The sequence below is a fragment of the Lactuca saligna genome, chromosome 5 (genome assembly GCF_052625555.1).
Source record: "Lactuca saligna cultivar CGN05327 chromosome 5, ASM5262555v1, whole genome shotgun sequence".
Classification (NCBI taxonomy): domain Eukaryota; kingdom Viridiplantae; phylum Streptophyta; class Magnoliopsida; order Asterales; family Asteraceae; genus Lactuca; species Lactuca saligna.
In genome coordinates, this window is record NC_136421.1 from 192,613,135 (window position 1) to 192,635,820 (window position 22,686).

General features: G+C 34.4%; 2 protein-coding genes and 1 pseudogene across 3 annotated transcripts; all 3 read left to right on the forward strand.

Annotated features, from left to right (window-relative positions):
* The first annotated feature begins 1,187 nt into the window (after positions 1-1,187).
* LOC144998220 (uncharacterized) lies at positions 1,188-3,013 on the forward strand. Its single transcript, XM_078958033.1, has 4 exons — positions 1,188-1,718; positions 1,819-1,933; positions 2,004-2,118; positions 2,210-3,013. Exons 1-4 carry the CDS (start codon positions 1,618-1,620, stop codon positions 2,944-2,946), a joined length of 1,068 nt encoding a protein of 355 aa, XP_078814159.1. The 5' UTR covers positions 1,188-1,617; the 3' UTR covers positions 2,947-3,013.
* Positions 3,014-4,690: 1,677 nt separating this feature from the next.
* On the forward strand, positions 4,691-8,458 carry LOC145046093 (protein FAR1-RELATED SEQUENCE 8-like; annotated as a pseudogene). The gene is made up of 6 exons (XR_013681949.1): positions 4,691-4,705; positions 5,341-5,411; positions 5,502-5,576; positions 6,031-6,120; positions 6,173-8,170; positions 8,248-8,458. The product of XR_013681949.1 is annotated as a protein FAR1-RELATED SEQUENCE 8-like (transcript).
* On the forward strand, positions 7,299-8,364 carry LOC145046094 (protein FAR-RED IMPAIRED RESPONSE 1-like). The gene is made up of 3 exons (XM_078994381.1): positions 7,299-7,663; positions 7,738-8,143; positions 8,248-8,364. The coding sequence occupies exons 1-3, from the start codon at positions 7,299-7,301 to the stop codon at positions 8,362-8,364; spliced, it is 888 nt and encodes a 295-aa protein (XP_078850507.1).
* Positions 8,459-22,686: the final 14,228 nt, after the last annotated feature.

A 22,686-nucleotide genomic window follows, 5' to 3' on the forward strand; every position in this document is an offset into this window, starting at 1 on the left:
TGTGGAAATGGGTCGAGGTTTGTTCAAGCAGTAACGTCATTCTCTAGACTTTCGTTCAAAAACGCATTATGTGACAGTGTTTATGGCTTAGGGAGGTGTCCTTTGTGTTCGAAGAAATTTGAATAGTTTTTAATAGGAAAATAGGCAAAAATAAATAAATAAATAAATAAATAAATAAAAATCAAGTAATTTAGGAGGATATAACTTTACTTAAATGTTATTCATGCCAGACATTTATTAAAATTGGCAAGATCAAGTGTCTTTGGTTGTAGTTGAACCAGAATTTTGTAAAAAGTAAAAGAAGTTATTAAATGTCATTCATGCTAGACATTTATTGATCGTGTGATATGTCGTTACAAATCTTTCTTTTGAGAAAAAATTTCCCAATTGAATATTACAAAAATACTATGATATTTTTAGATCACTATGTGTCCAAAATCGGTAATAAATCATACTTTCCAATTAAGAAAAATCATGTTACCCCGACAAAACACCCTCATGTCAAATCCTTAATACCACCTTCATCGGACATTGTAATCTACATATATCAATCGACAATTTGGAGGGAGACGTTCATGGATGACGTGAACCTTTATTGGGATAAACAATAAATGTATTTCCACAATTAAGATAAATAGTCAAATAGACAAGAAAATAGGCTCCTTTAATACCAAAAGTATTTTATCTAACCCCCAAAAAATCAATTTAATATAAATATTTACTAAATTCAACAAAAATTAACTTATGAATTTGAACCTTTTTTGTTTTAAAAGTCATCTCAGCGAAGATATATAATAACAAACAGATAACAAGTTGTGTTTATAATATTTTTTTCTAATTTTTTAAAAAACAAGTATCTATAATTTTTTTTTTTTTTTTAATTTTATAGATAACAGATAGTAAATAAAATATATTAATATTTTATTGAAGTGGTTGTAACCTTAAAACATCTAAAAATTATTGCACAATAAAAAGGTAGGACCAATGATTGTATCATATTCAGCTGAAGAACCACTTTCATTGGTTTTACATCTTAAGATAATATTTCAAGACACATCACTATAGTGTTTGTGTTTGATTGCAACTAAAATCAAAAGAAAAAAAAAATTATTAAAAAAAATAAAGAGAGAGAGATTCCTTCTTCCATTAACATGATGAATTGACAAACCATATAAAAAAAGCTGACTTCGATCTTGCCTTCCATATGCCTGACCATTCTTCCCCACTTCATAAACCCATCATCATATACTATTGAATCTTGGTTGCTTCTGCATCAGCATTCAGCATTCATCAACCCCCACCATTTTCAAAATCTTTCTCTGGGTTTCTGAGGGTGGGGTTTTCATCACATTTCTGATGTCTTTAGTTTCTCGATTCAATTATTGACCACCCATTAATTGTCCAAAAGGGGAAGCATCTTTCACTCTCTCTTTCTTTCTCTCTCTATCTTTATCTCATAGATGGCAATTAATGGCCTTTTTGTCTTCTATATAGTTAATTCGAGGTCGTATCCAGTTTAATTTCTAACACCCATGTACAGATTTTACTCATCTTTCGCTTCAACTCCTCTATTTTCCCCCAAATTCTGTTTTATTGTTCCACCGATTGTTGAAGAAGATGCCAAGGCCTGGACCTAGACCATTTGAATGTGTGAGAAGATCTTGGCACAGTGAGCGACACCAACCCATTAGAGGCTCCATCATTCAACAGATTTTTAGGTAAACTTTTTTCGACTCACTCAATCTCTTCAAAACCTTCGATTCTTGTACATAACTGTTTATTGGGTTTTGAAATAATGCACACCATGTGTTTGATCAGAGTTGTACATGAAAACCATAGTCCTGGTACCAAAAAGAACAGAGAATGGCAAGAGAAGCTCCCTTTGGTTGTCTTGAAATCTGAAGAAATCATGTACTCCAAAGCCAATTCCGAGGTACCCTTCTTCTTTCTCTTCCTGTAAACATATATATTTTTCAATCTTAAAACTCCAATTTCGTAATTAGGCCGAATACGTAAACCCGGAAACGCTGTGGGATCGATTGAATGATGCCATTGACACGATAATCAGGAAAGACGACACCATGGAAAACGGCGACTTTTTACCCGCTTGCGTTGAAGGTACCCCCATTTCACATTCTTTGTATAAAATCTCATTTTGGAAGTCGAATTTGAGTTTATTTGATTCGAATTTTGGTATTTCTGTGTTCAGCTGCCCTTAATTTGGGTTGTGTTCAAGTAAGATCATCAAGAAGCCAAAGAAACAGCAACACCAGAAGCTATCTAAGCTCAAGAAACCAAGATTATGGTAGAAATCTTAACGTACCAAATGTTCAAAGACCAGATTCAGAAGCAAATAAGGATATAAGACCGAATTCCAATTTTACCCCTCCTGGTTCCTCCTTTTATCCTCCCTCATTTGAAAATTTTCCAAGAAACATGGTATCCATTGAGAATAAAACCTCTTCAATTTACCCTTTATACCATGGTTTTCATCTTCAACCTCGACCACCCCACATGGGATTTCACACCACCCCCCAAAACTCGGGCAGCATAATCCATGGTACACCGGTTTTCCGGGCAGCCCGGGCAGCCTGTGAGCCTTCTCATTCTGAAAGATTGTTTTCATTCGATAGAGACAATGATGATGGTAATGGGTCAGGGTCAAAAAAAGAATCTGGACCCGAATTGGTGGAATGTGACTTGTCTCTACGATTGGGTCCTGTTTCAAGTAGTGAAAAAGAAAAAGGGTTGACTTGTGTAGATGATGATGTTGACTTGGGTAGACTCAAAGGAAAGGAGTTTTCTTTCTTTCCTTTGAATTCGGAAGGTGAAGGAGTTGAGAATTTGGGGACAGATGTTAGGAAGCGGAAGATGGTAGGGGAATCGGGGAGTTTTTTGCAATTACATCCGGATTTTAATGAGCAAATGAAAAGAAGAGGTTTGTAGATATGAAATTTGTTATGTTTTCTTATGCAATTCTTTGAAATGAAAAGAGAAAGGAGTCTTGAGATTATGCGTTATTAGTTTCAAGATTCGTATTCTGCCTTCTTATGACGTTGGTTTTGCACTTATTTATACAAATCCCAGCTTGGGTTCTTGCTTTATCTTCTAAACGGAAGGGTAAAATGGTCATTTACTCACTTTAAAAGTTAAAACGTTTCATTCCTATGAAAACAGCAACAAATTCCGTCTTAATAAGTTTCAAAATCCACATTCACGTATTGTGCTTTTTTATTTATGTCGTAGACTTGCGCTTTTTTTATGCAAACCCCAGGTGGGTTTCTTGCTTTTTCTTTCGAACAGAAAGGGTAAAATGGTCATTTACTCACATTCAGACGTCAAAAACAGCATCAAATTCTGTGTATTCAAAATCCATATTCACATATTGTTCCTTTTTATATGTCATAAATTTGCACTTATGTACGCAAATCCCAGCTGGATTTTTCGCTTAATCTTCCTAACAAAAGGGTAAAATGGTCATTTTATTCATATTCAGATTTTTCCTTCGGTCCAAAAGCAAAACAGACTTTGTGAATGGATCTCTTTACAAGTTTCAATATTTATTATCTTTCCTTTTAATGTCCTAAACTAGCTCTTATTTATGCAAATTCCATTTGGTTTTTTTGCATAATCTTCTAAACAGAAGGATAAAATGGTCATTTACTCACATTCAGATGATTCAGTTAAAACAAAAAACAGACTTTGTTACACTAATCGTCTTCATAAGTTTCAATATCCCTACTCCGCCTTCTTATCTATTACATCTTAACTTTTATTTTTGCTTGATCTTCTTTAACATAAGGCTAAAATGATCATTTACTCACATTTAGACACTTCATTAAATCCAAATGAATACAATTTAAAGAAACAAACAGTTGGATTAGGTTAACAGATTCATAAGCAATTGGGTCCAAGTAGAATTGCATATGGTCAATGTCCTTTTCTTTTGGTTGGGTTGGTGGGTGGTGTCGTTGGTTTTATGGGTGGTGAGGGTTGTCATTCATTTGATGGTTGTCAATCTCATGGGGCATATCCCTTTCGGGTCCACCCGTGCATTGTCTTGTTGTACCTACCACATTAAAGTTCAAACACGTTGATATGCAGTGACATTTGCATAAGGCTCCAAAACCTTTGGCTTGTAATGATATGTCATATCGTTGATTTCACTCCCACATGTATATGAATTAACCATTCGGGACAAAATTCAACTGCATTTGTTACATGTGACATGCCCAGATGAAACCAACCAGGTAATAAGAGCATTTATGTATTTTACACAGACCGGAGATCAAGAGCGAGTAATTGTCCCATCTTTTTCTAGCTTGTTATTGTCTATTGATATCAGTCGTAGTTACAGTCAAAGTTTCAAAAAGTTTGTGACATTAAGACATTGGTTGTAATAAAAACTAAAAAGTAAATTTTGTAGGGCTAGCATTCTGTTTTAACCTATTGAACTACATCTGTCAGGGTTCGGCCATTGTTTTTTTGTGGGCCGGGTTGGTTCAGGTAGGAATTGATTGAACCGAACCGGTGTAGACATGACATTATTTTTTTTGTTCAATTTCCTATAAAAAAACTCAACTGAATCATATTAATAATTTAAGAAAAGAGAAGTTGAGTATGGATTTAAGGTATAGCTACTAATGAATAAAAAGAAAATTTGGATACACAACTTATAAAATTAAATTAAATGGAGAAGAATAATGTATATTTTTGGACCGAGTATAAAATATTTGCCGTGTCAAGAAAATTCAAAGTCTCGATTAGTTTGGCAGATTCCTTCGGCTAAAACGACGTAATGATGTGATACGACAATAGACGTTATTTTGTAATATTTTAACTAATCTATTTCATTATCATGTCACATCGTTAGTGACCAACATCAATTAGTTCTTACTTTTTATACATACATACTAATATCATAACACTTGTCAAACGTCTACAATTCCATTTAATTATATTTTATCTCCCCAAAATACCCTTAATGAACAATTAAAAAAAGAAAAAAAATCACATAAGATGATGATCAAATAGCAGACCTGCAATCCTGATTCCTTCTCAAACTCTTCTTGTCTATTCTTGCCCACGACAATTGCTACTCCAGCGCCACCAACAACAATCACAGCAACAATAATCAGGTAATTTTTGTTTTAATTATGTGAAAGCACTACCCACGTAATTGTGCTTTTTGAGATGGATCTTGTGACCTACTTCTTTAAGAAGTTAAATGATTTTCTTTGTGGGTTCTAATTATTTTTATCTTTTGTTAAAGACTTTTGTTAACTGGAACTTGGTTTACTGTTTAATGTGCTATTTTTCTTGATTTTGTCATGTATTTAGATTTTACATATAAATCAACGCTTGTTAATTCATCTTACTGTTAATGTGGTTGTAATTTTATCTAATATTATGTAAAACCTTTTGTCTAAAGTAGGTGTTAAACAAAACAGTTTTTTTTTTTTTTTTTTTTTTTTTTTTTTTTTTTTTTTAATAATGAAAAGGAGGCTTTGTGTCTTTCATGAATTTGAAACATATGTTAAAATCTTGGCCAACATTATGTTTTCTATGGTAATATGGTATTCTATCTTTAAATTTCATTGATTAGTTTTATAATATGTTTAAGTTTGTGTCAAATGGCCAAGAGCATTTGTTATGTTCTATCTACTTCTACATACTAAACATAATCTTTAAGTTGTCATGTAGTGTTGATAACAAAATATCTTTCAACACTGTTTATTTCATTTTCTTCACATTTTTACTTCATATAATTGTTTTAACAGAATCAATCGTTTGATTTGACATTTCATTAATATTACAATTTATAAGTGATGGATAAAAGAGGATAATAGTGAATAGTGATTATAGAAATTGGTTAATCATATTTGCCTTTATATTATAACTGCATAGTTATATTTCTAATAATATAACTCTTATTTGTTGATTAATATTACAATTTATAATAGGTTATGTTGCTTTATTATTGATAAAATCTTTTGCTTATTGTAAATTAGATATTTTATATTTGATCAGTATGGAGGCTGCAAATTCAGTTGAGGTGACTGCAAATTCAGTAGAAAAGGATGCAATTTCAGTTGAAGAGGCTGAAAATTCAGCTGAAGGGTATAAAATTCTCAATCCTCAAGATCAAAAAATTCCTAAAGATGGAATGAAGTTTGATTCGGAAGAAGACCTTTTACAAGTACTTTAAAGCATGTACATTCCAGATTGGATTTGGTATACAAAAATCTAGTACAAGAACAAAAGATTCTTGTGCTAAAAGATACTATTCGCTTGGATGTGCTAGAGGAGAAGTATATGTGCCTAAAACAAGCAAACCATATAAAAAGTCTTCTAAAACAAACTGTAAAGCAAAAATTAGTGTAATTGCATATGGTGATGGAATATGCATTATCTCTAGTGTTTTTCTTGAACATAATCATGCTTTAAGTCCTAAAAAATCTCGTTTCCAACGATAACATAAGAAAATGGATACATATGCTAAGAGAAGACTTGAGTTGAATGATTATGCTGGAATTCCGTTAAATAAAAGTTTTCACTCGTTAGTTGTTGAAGTGAAAGGGTGTGACAATTTGCCTTTTGGCGAGACAGATTGTAGATCTTACATCGCAAAAGTAAGACTACTAAGACTTGGGCTTGGTGATGCCGAGGCACGTCGTAATTATTTTGTCCGTATGCAAAAAAGGCGTTCAAAGTTTTTCTACGTGATTGATATGGATGATGAAGGTCGTACGCGAAATGTATTTTGGGTAGATGCAAGATCAAGGGCAACATATGAGTTATTCGAGGATGTTATTTCAATTGATAGTACATATTTAACTAACAAATATAATATGTCGTTTGCGACTTTTGTTGGAGTAAATCACCATGGACAATCTATCTTATTTGGATATGGTTTGCTTTCACGAGAGGATACAGAAACATATGTATGGTTATTCAACTCATGGTTAGAATGCATGAATGGACGGGCACCAAAAGCAATAATAACAGATCAATGTCGATCAACGCAAGGAGCTGTGGCACAGGTATTCCCTGAATCTCATCATCGTCTTTATCTTTGGCATATTATGAAAAAGATTCCTGAAAATTAAGTAGGTTGCCTCAATATAAAGTAATAAAGAAAACTCTAAAAACCCTTGTATAACACTCAAGAGTTTGAAGATGGGTGGTGCAAGCTAGTTGAAAAGTACAAACTTGAAAAAAATGAGTGGTTAAGTTCTTTATTTAACGATCGAAGGCGTTGGGTGACGATATATGTAAAAGAATACTTTTGGGCAGGGATGTCTACTATGCAAAGAAGTGAAAGCATGAATTCTTTTTTTGATGCGTATGTTAATTCTAAAACCTCATTACGACAATTTGTTGAACAATATGACAACGCGTTGAAAAGCAAGATTGAGAAAGAAACTAAGGCTAATTTTGAATCGCTTAATTTTTCATATAAATTAGTAACTGGTTTTATTTTGAGAGACAGTTTCACGAGGCGTACACGAATGCCATTTTTAAGTTGTTTCAAGATGAGTTACGAGGTACGTTGTTTTGCAATTCTTCATTGGACAAAGTGGATGGTGCACGATATGTATTTCATGTCACAAATGTTGTGGAAGGGAAACATGAAGATTAAAAAAAAAGAGTTGTTTATACAGTTTGTTATGATGAGAGTGCATGTGATATACAATGTTCTTGTCGTTTGTTTGTGTTTCGTGGAATTATTTGTAGGCATATGGTGAAGATATTGATTGAGAAGGATATTAAAGAAATTCATCCACGGTATATTTTGTCTCGGTGGAGGAAAGATGTGAAGCATGGACACTACTTAGTGATAAATTGTTATGAAGATTTGATGAGTGGTGAAAACACTAAACAATTTGACCACTTGTGTTCCAATTTTTATGAGGCTGCGTATATTGCTAATTCTCGCGAAAAGTATGAATACTTGGTAAGTTGTATAAATATGGCTAAAGAAAAGTTAAATGATGATTCAATTTGGGGTTGTAGTAGTAACGTAAATTTGGTAGTTGAAGATGTTCGTGTTTCAGACTCAACTACAAAGTTGTTACCACCATTGCAAGTTCGTAGTAAAGGTCGTCCACCATCTAAGAGAAAGGAATCTAGAGTAGAAAAGGTTATGAAAAAGAAAAGAAAGAAAAATGTAATATTTTATCCATTTAGATTTATTTATTTATTTTTATTTGTTTAATATAGTTTATAATAATTGAGTTTTTTTAGGTACCTAAAAGAACAGAGAACATACAACAAGATCAAATAGATGCAAGTCATGAGCAAGGAGCAATTTCATATAATGATGAGTCGAACTACCAGTTTGATCTTAATGTACCAGTTTGAAGAGGAAAGAATGAAAGGAAGGTGGAATTAGTATAAAACAAGTTTTATGAGAAAAGAATGATTTTTAGTTTTAGTTATTTTGCGATTAACAATTTGAAAGAACCGATTGGCATTATGATAGTATTAGGAATTGGATTTTTTGGTTTCAAAATAAGGGACACGTTGTTCATTTATGGAATAGCAATACACTTTCAAAAGAAAACGAAACATAGCAATGCATTCTCAAAATAGAACCAAGAATGACAATGTACTTTGAAAATAGAACCAATAGTGACAATGCACTTTCAAAACAGAATGGAATCTATAGCCATTTTATCCAGATTTACAAAATAAAATTTGAGGGGCACTTGTGTCCAAATGAGAAATGAAACTAATGGACATTTGATTCCAGGTGCAAAAATACAATTCATGTAAAGTATTTACAAAAATAAACTACATTGCTTTATTAAATAATTTTCATATAAGTACATTGCTTTAAAAGATCAAACAATCTCAATATTGACTATTACAAGGTCTAGAAGATAAGAAGAGTACATTTTTCATATAACCAAATTGCAGTGTAAGTACTTTTTCGTATTCCAACTCACGACAAAAAGATAAAAAGCTACTTTGATATTCCAACTCACGACAAAAAGATAAAAAGCTACTTTGATCACAAATGACATTGCACTTTGAAATCAAACAAGGACAACAACACAAGATGCAATGTAGTAAATGAAAACTCTGGTTATAAATGATCCTGTGTGTTTTTGCATGATTGTAGTCTTCTGATGGGAGTTGTTCATGAAATCATGTAAGCTTTGTGAGTCTTATTTGTTGGTAGTTTCTGTTGCTTCTTTGCTTGACAACATGTTGGCTATGGCTTCATACTTTTCCTTTGAGTATTTCATGAAATCATATAACCCTCCGAGCATTTTTATCTATTCCAGCTTTGGGCTTTCCCTCCATACTTTTCCAAATCTTTTTCAATAATTGCATGGCCTTAACTTCCATTGCAAGTTATTCCATCTTCAGATGCAAGACTACATAAATGGAAACAACAATCAAATAATGTTGAAACTTGCACAAATTCATTGAAAATATGGAATTATACTTTTAGAACAAGGAAAAACAAATAAAAGTCGATGGCTTTATTAACATGTAATTTAGTCTGTCATGTTCTGGTTGATGTCAGGTTTTATAGGAATCAAACTACAAGTTTAATCAAATGCTTCTTGATGTATATAAGCTATAAAAACCTAAAACCAACAGCATCAATATATTAGCAATGACAAGTTGATAACTTCAAATATTCTAACTTACTAAAAAGATTCCAAGTCTCCAACATTTGTGATCTATGAAAGTGTAATGGCCAAATAGAAGGTGTAAGGCTGGATAAAAAAAAAAACTTAACTAAATAAATTTGCAAAAAGATCATAGATTCATATTAACATTGCATATTTATGTTTGATCCAGTAGAGTAATAGATCAGAAAACGAAACTTCTCCTAGGCATTTCATCAAACACGTTATGACCATAATCAAACTCTTCATTAGTAAGACATATTCGTCATCAGCCTAATGTATATGCATACCCCCATTGAAGAACTAATAGGTTTATCAATGAGTTACCTTTCAATGGGATGAACGGATACCTGATGTCACACCCCGCTAAAGCGGAAACGCAAGGTATGACAGCGATAACGGTTTCAATGCAAAAGATAAAGATACATCACCATAGCAGTATTTAAAAGTTTACAACCCATAGCTTCAAAAGAAACAAAATACAAGTTTTTCAAAATAACATTGTTCAAAATATAGCTTCATAATAGCTTCAACAAGATGCAGCATGCTCTATGATGATGAATCTTTACATCCACTTACTAATCACTTCCTGAAAAAGCATGTAAAACGAGCGTCAACTATGAAAATAGTTGGTGAGTATCACAAATTTATAAATCGAGGGTACAATAATGCTTTTCGTAAGTACAAGTACATTGCTTTAATGATAAAACAAAGTTGATTGCTATTAAGGTATACAAGTTTATTGCTAGAACGAGAAACGCGTTTGTATGTGTATGAGAAAACAATGAGTCTCAACCAAACCTATGACTGAAGCCCTATCGAGATCTATGCTTATCGTTCCATAGATGAATATGGTATCATGCACTCCAACGATTCGGGCGAGTGAGGAGTTGTCAATTCCTAATAGCGCTATCCATAACGACCATTGGCTCAAAGAGTTAATGGTTAGAGATAAGGGAAGGGCCTTAGTACGATAAGTTCTCATGTTCTGTGTTGCATAGACATACATAAAGAAACATAGCAATACAATAGCAATCATGTTTGATACAATTCAATTTAAATACAACATGCAAACAGTAGTTTTTCGGGACATGCTTTTCCACCCCAAAACATAAAAACCGAAAATAGGGGAGTGCGTGAATACTCACGATGTTTTGTGTAGACACAAGCGGTACTTCGGGATGCACCAACGTCTTACTACCGGGATCCTATGACATCAAACACACGCACTAGTGAGTTTCCATGTCGATATCTAATGCTAATATACTAAACTCTACATATAGGGAAATGCCAATTTATGTTTTAGTATTGGATTTTATATCAATTAGTTACACTTTTTCTGAAGTAATGAAATTCTATATATCGGGCGATTAATTACAACCTTGGAATATAAACTTTCCAAATTTTTAAGTCCTTATTACAACATAAATTCACGAAAATAGCATTCGAGGGATAAAAATTCTCAAACTTTTTATTTAACTGTTATTACACAATACTAAGCTGGGAAAATTATAAAAATGGATTTCCAAGCTGTTTAATTATATTTTATGATTTTTGAGCATTTATTTCAATAAAAATTGAAATAAATAGAAAACAGTTTCCAAAATTACCCAAACTTTTTATTTAATTGTTATTATACATAAATAGGTTGGGAAAAATATAAAAGATATTTTTCAGTGGGTATTTCTATTTTTCCTTGCTTTATTCCTTTAAATAGTCATTAATTAAAGAAATAATATTAAACAATTAAAATAAATCATCATAAATTTTTGTAACATCATCTACAGTATAAATAACCTGGGAAAAATATCAAAAGTGGTTTTCATAATGTATAAATTGGTTTTGGGTATTTATGTGTATTTAAGTGTATTTTAGTGCAATTAACTTTAGAAAATAAGAGAAAAATAGTTTACAGTAGAGAAAAATCCTCAAAATATTTATGTAACCTCCTACTGTATAATATGATATCCTGGTAAATTTTCATGAATTTTGGATAATCAGAACTATTTCTCCCATTTTTAGACCATTATGATTACCAAAAATTAGGAAAAATAGTAAAACATGATGAAAAATCTTGAAATTATTTTCTGGAGTCACCCATCACAGGTAAGGTATGTGAAAATTGTTAGATACAATTTTCACATCCTATAAAGTGGTTTTGTAATTTATCATGTCCTAAATAAAAGAAAATTAGAAATCATATGAAACAGTAACAAAAATTGCTGAAATTTGGTGAGGGGTCATTATTCTCCATAAGGATCATCTATGAATTTATTTAGGATTTATTGACCTCAGGAAGTATTTTATATGATTTATGCCCTTGGTTTTAGCAATAATTCTAATAAATCAAAGAAATAACAAAAGCTCTTGAAATTTTCCAGATTATCTCATGCATGCAAGGGCTTTCAAAAGGAAAAATGTAAAAAAATATATTCAGAAGAGAAATGAGGTAATGATTTCAAACAATTTAAGAAAAGTTGCATGCAATAATGCATGAAGTGTAAATGTGGCTGAAGTTCATGAATTTGTGTAGCTCATTCAGTGAGGTTTTAAGCCACGAAATTTCAACCATAATTCACTAGATATGTTAAGTTTCTAAGGTATTTTTCCTCAGATTTATGGTTGGGTTTAAGGCCATTGTTTAAGCAAGATAAAAATAGTGATCACAGAAAAAGAGCTGTATGCGCAACCTTTTTGTAAAATCTGCTAAAAATCGGATATTTAATATTTTACAGTGAGACCAGTTGGGTTTGAAATTTAACTCGTGGAAATAACCAATACAAAAAGAATATCATGATTTGGTTAAGAAATGACTGAGTTATGACTGTTCAAAGTCGAACAAAGTAATCTGGCAGATTGCATGTTTGCTTGTGTGCATTATTAGGGTATTTCAACAAGAACATCATGCATGTCTTTGGTAAGGCCCGATTTCTAACACATGCATGGAATGAATGAGCATCCAAGATGTACTAGAAATGGTTTAAATGCTTTTGTTCATGCATGAACACAAAAGAAATGGAGAAGAACATGAAATATTAGGTTTTGATGTCACATGATCATATGTGCATCTTTTCCACTCCTTGCATGGGTTTGATCCCGGATTTTCACCATCTCTAACACATGCATTGTGTTATGGTGAGAATCTACAAACCACAGGGGGAGAATAAAGATTTCTAGCCATGGAAGGGCATAGAATCCGAAAAGTAGAGAAGACTAAGAAGAAAAAGAGGTTTAACCATGAAACTATGGAAGAAGATGTTGTTGTTTACCTTGGTTTTGACCTTGAGAGAAGTAAGAACACTTCAAGGGCTTCACAATCTCGAAATTTTGCAGAGAAATGAGAGGATTTTCGTGAGTTTAGAGAGAGGGAAGAAGAGAGTGAAGTGTGTGAAGAGAGTGAAGTGAGAGAGTGAAGAGGGAAGAGGTGGAGTAAGGGTTTAAGCTTAATGATTGTGTTTTGGGGAAGAGAGAGGGCATGGGGAGAGGTGATGGCCGGTTTTTGCATGCATTTTGGCCTCCTCTCTCCTAAATTTTAAACTTTATAAACTTCCCTCCTATATTTTATATAAAAACATTCATTTTTATAAAATGTTTATTAAGCAATTTGATTTATTTAAAAATCTTGTTTTCAACAAATAATTTATGATTAATACTTGTAATTTATATTTCTAGTTCATTGGTATAATCCATAATATGATTAATAAAATTTGATATTAGGAAGTTTATAGCCAAATTTTATAAAGTTTTTAAGCTTTATAATTTATAACTTTAGATTTTTGGCTCTTTAGGGTTTTTGGAATATTGTTTGATATTCAACAACATGTTGAAGTATAATTAGAATGTTTTAATTTATTTTTAGAGTTTTATACCCTATTTCAATTATAACAAAGCTTAAAGCTTTATTCTAATTATAGTATTGGCATTTCCTATTGTAGCTAAGCAACTTACTAGAATTGTAAGTATCAAGTATATTAGTCCTAGACCTTAGTTGGATCCTAGTTTATGCAAGATTTTTGACCTAATTTATACTACTAGGTCATGGAATGTTGTGCATGAATGGTTATTATAAAGATGCATGAGTCCGAGAATGACCTGAATTGGCAGTTGTCACACCTGAGAATCCGAAAAAGTACTCGATTTAATTTTTGGTGCACCAACAAAAATGAAAATCTCCACGAATCATGTTTGCTGGAAGAAGGTAATGGCAGTAATAGAAACATCTTCGGTCGATTGTTGGAGGATGAATCTGGAGTTGCGCTTATAAGGGAAGGGGAGTAGCTGAATCATTGGGGCATTTGTTAGGTACTCAACTTGGATCAGGTGGCGATGGAAGATCATAAGGGAAGAGTCGATGAAAAAGGAAGAGACACATCTGATTATGTGAGTTTTTTTTCAATTATCTTAATTTATTAAGGGTATATTAGGGATATCAAAATATATTAAAATGAATGATAGAAGTATGACAAGTGTCATCATACTAGTGGGTAGGCATATATGTAGGCATAAAAAGTAGGAACCAATTTAATTTCTCATAGATTATAGATTTAAAAAAACAAATTAATAGAGTCCAAGTTAAGTTTGATTGATATTATTTTGATATGAGTTCAAGATAGGTATATTAGATTTGCTTAGAATTGTTATTTTGAATCCAATTTAAATATCAATAGACTTTGAATATGGGGAATTTGACTTATTAATGTACTTAAGTATTTCGTATGTTCACATATGGGTAATATTGTTTTTTTATATACTCAGTTATCCAGTTAAATTGTTTCAGCCGTTCACAAATAACCTACATTACCGGCTAACGTAGGTTTTGGCTGATGTGGCATCTACGTGGCTTCTACATTATAATATTCATCACCTACGTGGCATTGTGTGTATTTGTCATGGTTTATTTTATAAGAAGGGTGAGATACGACTACTTATTAAATAAAACCCTAGATCAATTGATGTCATCTTCTTTCTCATTTTTTTCTTTCAAGCGACAAGATGAATTGCAGCCGATTATCCATGTGATTGTTATTGCCATCTCGTGTGAAAACATCAAGAACCCCTGACAATCCTAGAAGGAAATTCAAAGTTTGTCAAAACTCATTGGTAAATCAATTTTTTTTATTTTTTTTACTTCTTCTTCTTCATCCTTCAATTTAACATGTCTTTATAAATTTCTTGAAGAATGAAAAAAGTCCAAGCTGTAAATTTGGCAATGGTTGAATAAGGATGAATGGAGTAAAGATGGAAGAAGGCATCACAGGATGAAACCAGAAGAAAGCTGCAATCTTACCTTGAAAATTTGTACCTTAGAGAATGAAATCAGCATATGCAGGATGAAGATTGAACAAGAGAAGAACAACAATAAACAAGAATTGGACAAAGTCAATTGGAAACTATTTACTCATAGACTTGCATTGATTGTGTTGTTTCTCTTGTATGTCAAAATGTTGTTTTAAATTATGTAGTTTATGATGTAGTATGACTAAATTATGTATCATTTCTGATGTTCTGAATGAAAAAGGTTACATTAGATGATTGGAATGGAATTTTACAAACATTGTAACGGAATTGTACAAACATTGTAATGGAATTGTGATTACACTTGGAATTATAAAATATGGTAATAAATTATAAATATTATAAATGGATAAATTATGTACCCTTTCTGATGTGTTGGATGAAAAAATATGGTAATAAATTATAAATATTATAAATGGATAAATTATGTACCCTTTCTGATGTGTTGGATGAAAAAGGTTACATTGGATGATTTGAATGTATTGGATCATTGGATGGAATTGTACAAACACTGTACTAGAATTGTGATTACACATGGTATTATAAAAGATCGTAATAAATTATAAACATTACAAATGTTATTAGAAAGATGTGCAAAGGATGGTAATAAATTATAAACATTCCTGGGAACATTGATTTCATGTGTCAAAATTTATACATAACTGAGAGGACAAATTGATCTGATGCGCAGGGACAAGGTTTGAAAACTCAAACCTTGAGTTAATACTTAAGATCAATGTCTACTTACTAATGAATGTACCAGTCAAGTTTGGATACAGTCAAGTCTGAGTTAATGTATTCAACAAATATTCAAGCCATAAATGAAGAATGAGAATAAAGATCAAGGTAAAGTTAATAAATGAAGAATAAAGAGAATGTTTTTAAAGAGAGTGAAGTAAATGAAATATTGATAAAAAGTTTGAACAATCCGTCACTTGGATTTGCATTAAAAGTTCCTATAAATAGGGGAGCATGATACAAGGTATAAAACAGAATACATACATAGGACTGGACATAAAAGATATTTCTAACATTCTGATTGTCCAAGTTGACTAACAGACTAAGTCCTATGAAATGTCTAATCATGCTAAGTGACAAAACTAATTAATACATAGTGAAAAAGGTACTGATTCGGAAATACAAACATTTCGGTCCAAACATACATTCCAAAATTCCTTCTACTCATCTGCTCCGGACTAGGCTTGACTTCGGACTCCAACTGATCATTTTGGAATCATGACTGACTTAGGATCTTCAAAAGGATTGAGATTACTAGAGGTTCACTTTCAGGTTCCAACAATCTCCTCCTAAGTGAACTTAGCAATTTGGCCAACTTCAACTTGATTCTTCCTTGATGAAAGTGTAAGCACGATATAACCAATATCTAATTTCGATATACCATTTCAATTCCCTTATAAACTTCTCTTTGATAGGCTCAGGGGCTTCAGACTTGGATGCTCGACTGATGAATTTGTTGAGGGCTCTTGTTGAAACTAGATGTTTATCAAGGACTCGGAAGTAGTCCTTCTTGTTTGTCTTTTTAGTCTTGTAAACAAAACCTAGAATCGGATCCCTTCAAATAGTAGTTTAGTTTCTAGAAGCACATATTTAATCTTGCCAATGAAATCTTGTGTTCCGTACAAGCTTGCCAATTCGTAGTCACGTCGACAAAATTCTGCGACATAGTCCTTGAGAAATTTTATGGTAGCATGATAAGCACCCATACTGATATCATCATTTTGAAGGGTCTGAAATGAGCAGCAATAGTCAGGATATCGTTAGGATTCATTGCGGGAAAATCGGCAACTGTCACACCCCCGAACCAGACGGCGGAAACGTCCGGGGGCTATCGTGACTCATTGAATACCATAACAATGCATATACATGAAACATAACATTATACATCACCAACATTTGGAAATGATACAACTGGTAACGTTTACATTCATTACATTGTTCAAAAATTACATTCAAAGAAAATAACTGTTTGGTGCTACTTAAACCACAGCAAAACGTCAGAGAGTACAATTCATCTTCACTTTATCTGTTACCTGAGAATACAAGTATTTTGAAAAACGTCAACATATGAAATGTTGGTGAGTTCATAAGTAGAGTTTGAAATCCAATGTGTTGTTTGAAAACCTTTAGAAAATCCGATATTTTCTAAAAATAGAATAGTGTAACAAAATAGGTGATGATCCATGAGTATGCTTGTTTGAATTCTATAGATGTAAGCGTAAGAGTTGTGAAATTCGACCGGAAATTCGTAATCATTATTGAAATCCTAGGAAAACCCGACGTTTTCCTATCGTTGTATCGATGTATTCCGGAGGCATCGAGAATACAGTGGGTGGTGAAGAGTTGTGACGTGCGTTAATGAAAACGTCTGATCAACAACCTTACAAGTGATCCATTTAGGCGTCACTCGTAATCTTCACGCGACTCGATCCTCCCGGACTTGTAAAGTCCCACGACCGGAGGGAAGGAGAGGAGGTACGAAACCTTTTGTATTTCCCCGCGTCGTTCGAGACCAAATGCAATTGCGAAGGGCCCGAAGCCCAACTCGCAATCGTGAGTTACAGACTTTACTAGCAGTACTGAAGGACCCTTGAAGACCAGCAGCATGTTTGCCATTGAAAGTCCTTTTACGTTATGTCGGGTCGGTAAAACCCAACACTTCGTAAGAGAGAGAGAGATCTTCGGGCCTTAAGATCAGGTCGTTGGGCTAGCTAGGCTCAACAGACAAGATTTTACACTTTTGGGGCCCAAAGATGGTGCGTAGACGTCTGTGCACACTCGCATTGTAATAGTAATCGTTATGGTTATGAATCGAAATGTCGTAGCTTCGTCGTGTTAGTGATTTTGGATTTTTATTGGTTCGAGACCGAACCAATTCGTTTAACAACGACTTTTGGTATTGTAGTATATTGTATTTCGTCGACAAGCATGGTACCATCAATTGGTCAAATTGCATATATTAACTAGCCTTGAAGATTTTCTGTTTCAGCCCCTCCTTAATTGAAGAATTTACTCTTTTTACCCCTTTATTTAAAAACTTTCCGGTTTGGTCCTTAAATCAATTTTCTTGACATTTTTATACCAAAAATTATTGAAATAAGTATTTTCCAGCATATTTATCATAGAAAACAGTTTAAACCCTTGTAATATCAGTTTTCTCGGTTATGGCCCTTGTTTTTCGCAACTTTTACATTTTTGGCCCAATTTGGAAAATTTTTACAATTTTGGTCCCTTTTAAATTTGAGAAGCATTTTAAACCCTTGAAAAGCACATGGAACACTTATAGTCCACTTTTTTACAGAAAAATGCAGTTTTGGTCCTCCAATTTAGAAAATTTCGCATATTGGGCCTTATTGGGCCGAAAATGTCATATTTAGCCCAATAAGCTTGGAATTTATGTTTTTAACCCTCTAAATAGCATATTTTCAGAAAAATACATTATGTAAACTATTTTGGTTCATCTCACCCATCAGATTTCGAAATGTTTCATATTAGGCCCTTCAACTTTGTATTTTCAACATTTTATGTCAAAAAAATGAGTTTTTAGCCCAAATTAAGTGTTGTAAAGCCATTTGGCTATTTTTCTTAGTACACTTTGCATGTAGTAGTATATCTTATGCTATAATAAAATATGTGTCTCGGTTTTTAGCATATCACACTAGATCTATCATAAAAATCATACAAAACATACATGTAAGCATAGAAATCAACCACAACATACACTTAATGATGGATCTACACTTTTGCTTGTATTCTCCCCCACAAAACTTATAAAAACCGAAAATAAGGGGGTATGAAACTCACCTTGGGTGTTGATTCGGTTTTTGGAAGAAAGAATGGAAGAAATGAAGTGACTTTGGCCTTTGCACCCTTGATGAAGTTTTCGAGTTTATGAAGCTTTCCAAGGTGCAAAATCACGATTTTTGCATGGATTAGGAAGAGGTTTTTGATAAACAAAGAATATAAGTCATAGATCCAAGCATAACCTTACCTTAGATGATGATTTTTGTGGAAGAACTCCTTTGAAGGCTCCTAAATCTCGAGATTTTTAAGTGAAGAGGGAGGATATGTTCTTGAGTGTTCTTGAGGGAGTTTGAGAGAATTTTGGTGTGTGTGTGTGTGTTCGGCCGAGAGTGAGAAGAGAGAAGAAAGAAGTGATCTTGATATGATGTTTGCTTAAAAACATGAGTTATGTGCATGGAAATTCAACATATAAAAGTGAGGTGGCAACCCAAGGTCAACTCTCCCTTTTTCCTTGGGCTTGGGCCGAGAATGGGGAGAGAAGAAAGGATTTTTGGGCTTTTTGCCCCTAAGCCCAACATTAGAGGTAGTTTGGGGTGCTTATTGGCCTTATAAAATAAAATTGCGATTTTTATGCTTTATTAAGCTAGGTTAGGTTAAATTATGGATCAAAGCTTGTGATTTATTTTTTTCTAGGTCCAATATGACCTAAATGTTGGAATAAATTAGTGTGGGTCCAATTAGAGCCCAATTAAGGTTCTAAGCTCATGATAATCTAATTGGAAGCTTATTGGTCCATTTGGATCCAATAAGAGAGTCCTAGTCCAAAGTGGACTTAAACAAGGACTTCTAGGGTTTCCAATTGTTTGGTGACTATTTGTAGTACTTGCAGGAAGTATTTGATTGAAGTTTTTGATTCACATAAGCTTGAATGTACAGATTTCATGACACAAAATTTCCAGTTGTGACAGCAACAGTTATGGTTTTGTAATCTGGTTTGTTTCTGATAACATGGTACCAGAATAATGGACAGCTGAGTTCAAATTTGGTGAGGATCTTCCTTCCATACCCAAAAATCTTTGTAATATTCTTCCTTGTCCATACTTCCTTTAGGGAAGTGCATTCTTGGCATAGAAAGTTTTTAACCTTTCATGCTCCGTCCGAATGGTGACCTCCGAATTGTCAATGGGATAGAGAGGAGCAAATTTGATGTAAAATTTGCTGAAGTGAGAGAGGGGCAGATCAAGCTGCTCCGAATCATCTGAAGGAATGTCATAGTACATGGTGGGTCCTATATCGACATCCTTGAGAATACCTTCATGAAAGAGAGGAGAAATGCCACACATTGGATCAAGATTGTCTTTGAGCTCTTGGATCTGGATGTTGTCCTCTAGAGCTTGGTTGATTTCCTCTTGACACCATCCGAATTTTTGCTTTGAAGGATGTTCGGAGGAATGACCTTGATGACTTTCAAAGATAGGCTTTTTTCACTTATCTTTATTTAGTGTTGCAAGCACTCGCTTCATGTTTTCATTAACAATAAGTTCTGGAGCGGGCATCGAAAGAGGTTCTTCCAGAATGTCATCAGGAGTCCGGAGTGGGGAACCTTCATTTATTGGAGCAATTTTGGGAGCCAAAATTGGTGGTAGCATTAAAGGAGTGGCTCAGAAGGCTTGAGCGGTGAGAAAGGTTTTTTCCTTAGCCATTTTAATTCCCCTTCGTAGAACATCAGGTAAAGAGGATGGCCAAGAAACTGCAGACCAGATCCTTTTTTCTTCTTCGATCATCACCTTTGGGAAAAGCTTCCTTGGAGCTTCAAGACCAATAACTCCATTTGTGACATATTCCTCTTCTTCATTGTCTTCATCATCATCATTGTTCCCTAGAAGTCTAGAAAGAACTTGAACTTCATCATTGGAATTGACATCTTCATCTCGGAGTGTAAACTTCGAGGCAGGTTTCCATACTTTGCTTGGACCTTTTCCCCCTCTTGCATCAGTGGCCTTGGAAACCAGTGCAAGCATTAACGAATCCTTCAAGTGGATTGGTAATTGTTGGGACTTGTATTGTAATGAATTGTTAGAGATAGGGGATGATTGGTAAATATGGGACTTAAGTTGAAAATGTTTTGAGGAGCAAGGACCATATTTGGAGAATTTGCACAAAGTTTGAAATAAGATACAGGACTAACCCGTATCCCTTCCCCACATCATGTTCTATTGAAACAACCCTAAACCTGGAGCGATACACTACAACCGCCACCCCTCCTTCTTGTTCGTTTCCGATCGGATGAAGCTGCGATCAGCTACCTCGCTAAAGTAGCACCGCCACAACGACGCTACCGGCCGGAGATGTCATGGGCGACTGGAAGGACCACTATGATCAAAGCGAAGATGGCTCATCATTCGTGGATTGAGAGCGACTGGGGAGCCATCGGTAAGTCAGCGCAACCCACCTTCTTTTTTCTCCCTTGCTGTTTCTGTAGGTGCGACGCTGGAAGCGTCATGGCCGACGTCGGCGGCCTTTGGGCTGCTGTTGCACTTTTTCTGGCTACGTGTGTTGCCAATTGGTGGCTGATTGTGCTGATATTCGATTGTAATGGTTGTTTTCGGTAGTTGTGATGTGGATTGTGTGCATTTATACCACATGAGGTGGTGACTGCCACTCGTTGACATTTTTCTGCCACCCTTGGCCGCCACTAGCCTCTGCGGGAGGTGGCTGTGGGTGTGTGATTATTGTGTGTGAAGTAGTATGTGTGATTTTAGGTAGGAACCACCACCACCATTGGAAATGGTGGCTACCTCCGCCCGCCGCCATGAGCCACCGTCGATCACCACCGCCCGAGGTAGCGGTGGGTGGTACCCGACCTAGTGGAACCCTAATGGGCCTAAAAACTTAATCTTGGACTGGGCTACTTTGTGATTGGGCTAGAAACCCTAATTAGGGGTTAGAAAACCCTAATTTTTGGGTTTGTTAGTTTGGATTTTACCAGGACCCGCGGTTGGACTGTTAAATTGATATTGTGAATTATGTACGACTTTATTGTGTGAATGGCCTAGTGGAGTGATGGACTTAATGTGTTAAGTACTTAATGGGTTAAGCCCTAAATGGGTTAAGTGAGAAACGCTTAAACCTAATCATCATTTTATGTGAAAGCCCTAGTTATGCTTGGGCCTTGAGTTGGGCCTTTCTATTGGACTTCGGTGATTGGGCTATTGATGAGCCATCCAAGAACAACCATGTGGACTAGAATATTTAGATGGGCTTTGGGGTAATGCCTATATAAGGGTTTGGGCTCAATTTGGAAAATTAGGCCATTAGTAGGCTTTTGTGAACCCATTTGGTATTGGGCATTGGTGGGCCCATTGGGCTTGGGCTATTTATGGACCAGATTAGTGGACCATATTTAGATCTAATATGTGAAGGATGGTCTTAAATCCTAATGGGTTAATTGTGGGTTTGGCTCAATGTTAGAAGTTGGAGTACAACAACAACACTTATAGGATCTGTTCGCCATCCGAGGTGAGTCGTCTCACTATACTTACCCATGTGGTAATTTATATGTGACCGGAGGGTCTTATTCATGTTATTGACCGGAGGGTCTTATTCGTGTTATTGACCGGAGGGTCTTAGTACATTGTAGACCGGAGGGTCTTAGTACATTATCGATCGGAGGGTCTTATTTGTTTATAACGTGTTATGTGTTATCGTGCATACTGTCTTTGTGACTTATGTTGTTATAGTAATCTGTGTATATGTTGATGTTATGTGCTTACTTGAGTTGTGCATTTGTCTTTGTGATATATGTATGCTATATTATGTGATACTGATACCGGACCGGAGGGTCCAACGAACTGTAAGACTAGAGGGTCCTTACTGAGGCCGGACCGAAGGGTCCAACGAGCTGTGAGACCGAAGGGTCCTCACTAAGACCGGACCAGAGGGTCCAACGAGCCATGAGACTGGATGGTCCTACTGAGACACA

Coding starts and splice junctions, on each gene's coding strand:
- LOC144998220 (XM_078958033.1), top strand. CDS start 1,618: ATGCCAAGGCCTGGACCTAGACCATTTGAATGTGTGAGAAGATCTTGG. Junction 1,934..2,003: donor ACTCCAAAGCCAATTCCGAG/GTACCCTTCTTC, acceptor TTTCGTAATTAG/GCCGAATACGTAAACCCGGA. Junction 2,119..2,209: donor TTTACCCGCTTGCGTTGAAG/GTACCCCCATTT, acceptor TTCTGTGTTCAG/CTGCCCTTAATTTGGGTTGT.
- LOC145046094 (XM_078994381.1), top strand. CDS start 7,299: ATGTCTACTATGCAAAGAAGTGAAAGCATGAATTCTTTTTTTGATGCG. Junction 7,664..7,737: donor AAAAAAGAGTTGTTTATACA/GTTTGTTATGAT, acceptor AATTATTTGTAG/GCATATGGTGAAGATATTGA. Junction 8,144..8,247: donor AGGAATCTAGAGTAGAAAAG/GTTATGAAAAAG, acceptor GAGTTTTTTTAG/GTACCTAAAAGAACAGAGAA.